The sequence below is a fragment of the Echinops telfairi genome, unplaced genomic scaffold, assembly GCF_000313985.2.
Source record: "Echinops telfairi isolate 266 unplaced genomic scaffold, ASM31398v2 ScPeMD7_7457;HRSCAF=8495, whole genome shotgun sequence".
Taxonomy (NCBI): Eukaryota; Metazoa; Chordata; class Mammalia; order Afrosoricida; family Tenrecidae; genus Echinops; species Echinops telfairi.
The window spans coordinates 13,877,026-13,878,574 of record NW_022111357.1 but is presented as its reverse complement, the minus strand read 5'-3'; the positions used below and the strand labels follow the sequence as shown (position 1 = coordinate 13,878,574).

The 1,549-nt window shown below is 63.5% G+C and overlaps 1 protein-coding gene across 1 annotated transcript in view; it reads right to left on the bottom strand.

The window, feature by feature from the left end:
- SDC3 (syndecan 3) overlaps window positions 1-1,549 on the bottom strand; it is a 48,963-nt gene that overhangs the window by 8,170 nt on the left and 39,244 nt on the right. The window contains exon 5 of the mRNA XM_004705038.2: window positions 1,001-1,118. Within this exon, the coding sequence (XP_004705095.2) occupies window positions 1,001-1,118 (118 nt within the window). The remainder of the gene's footprint in view (window positions 1-1,000; window positions 1,119-1,549) is intronic.

The following is a 1,549-nucleotide window of genomic DNA, read 5'->3' as shown; positions in this document are numbered from 1 at the left end:
CACACACACACACACACACACACACACACACACACAGCAGCTGAGGCCTAGAGGTGCAAAGCTCATTAAAGGCCCCAGGGGCAGAGGAGCAGCATTCCGGGAGGAGGGGCCAACCCAGGTACACCCCTACCACAGAAACTAAGGGCTCCCCCAGAGGCAAAGACAGAGGCCAGTGGAGAGTCAGCGTGGGAAGGAGCCCTACACACAAGGGCCCCCCTGACCAGTTTGACTCAGGCCAGGAAGCCTGAAGGGCAGTAGAGGAAAGAGCCAGACCAAGGGGGACCACAGCCACCTGGGGGATGGACCAAGTAGAGGAAAGGAGTGGGGGGTTAGGGGACCACCCCATCAGACTCTGTCCGGGACACCATCTCCACCCCCTCCCGAGCCAGACCCCACTTTCAGCGCTTGGTGCTCTTAGCAGCTGGGAGGAAGGTGGACAGAGTTTCAATGACATTTGAAGGGCGGCACCTCACCAAGGGCACCCAGCGTCAACAAACAACACCGGGATTCTAACTCTCTGCCCTCTCTGCCCTCTCTGCCACTGGTCCTTCTGCAGAAAGCAATCGAATCCTCTGCCCTCCAGTCAGCGCCTAGCGGTGCGGAGACCCCGAGGGCAGAATGCAACACCGGGCTCGCCAGGACTATCACCTTCACAGAGCGGTTTGGGCCCCTCACCGCCCACCTGTGGGCTGGCTGCTGAGCGCCTTAACCGCTGCGCCCTCAGGGCTCCCGAGAAGAGCCCCAGGCCGCCCAGAGGCTGGACTGCTGTCAGCTGTGCGGGAGGCCGGGCTGCAGAGGCCAGAGGCTGTGCAGAACTGGGAGGCCCTGCGCAGCCCCCCCGCAGGCCGGCACCTTCCCCTTGCCTCCTGCCTACCGCCAGCTCCCCACGTGACATCCATCAGAAGAGGGGGTTCCGTTGACATCCATCAGAAGAGGGGGTTCCGTTCTGGGTAAGCCCGGCTGTGGGTGGGGCGCTAGCCGAATATCCAGGGGTACTTACAGCCCGAGCCGGACCCCGAGTAGAGGTCATCGAGTTCATCATCTGGGAAGGAGTCGTCGTCCCCGGAGCCCTCCAGGTCCACCGGCCTCTCAAAGTTCTCGCTGCGCCAGCGCTGAGCCTGCGGAGGGGGCGGGGCTTAGCGTCTATGGGCGGGGCCTAGACACACCCGCAGGGGCAGGGACATGGGGGCAGCCAATGGCCCGAGTGGGTCTGAGACCCCGCCCACTCTGGGACTGCAGCTCCCTGTCCTAGGCTGGAGCCTGGGGGGGGTCCCTCTCCCCTGCCCTGACTCGGGAAGCAGCGCCAGTCTCCAGCAGCCTGGGGCAGGCTGACCGGACTTGAACTCATCACTGCCAAGTGTGAGCTGCTGGCTGTGAAAGAAGGCTCTAACTGACGCACGCGCAGTGGGTGGGCAGCCCTGGCTCACGCAGGTGGGCGGTGCAGGTCACCCGTGATGCTGAAACAACATGGGCAGCATCCCACTCCGATTCACAAGGTGTCTTTCCCTGACAAGACCCAGTGTCCTCAAGTGGAGGAAGAGGGGCGGCA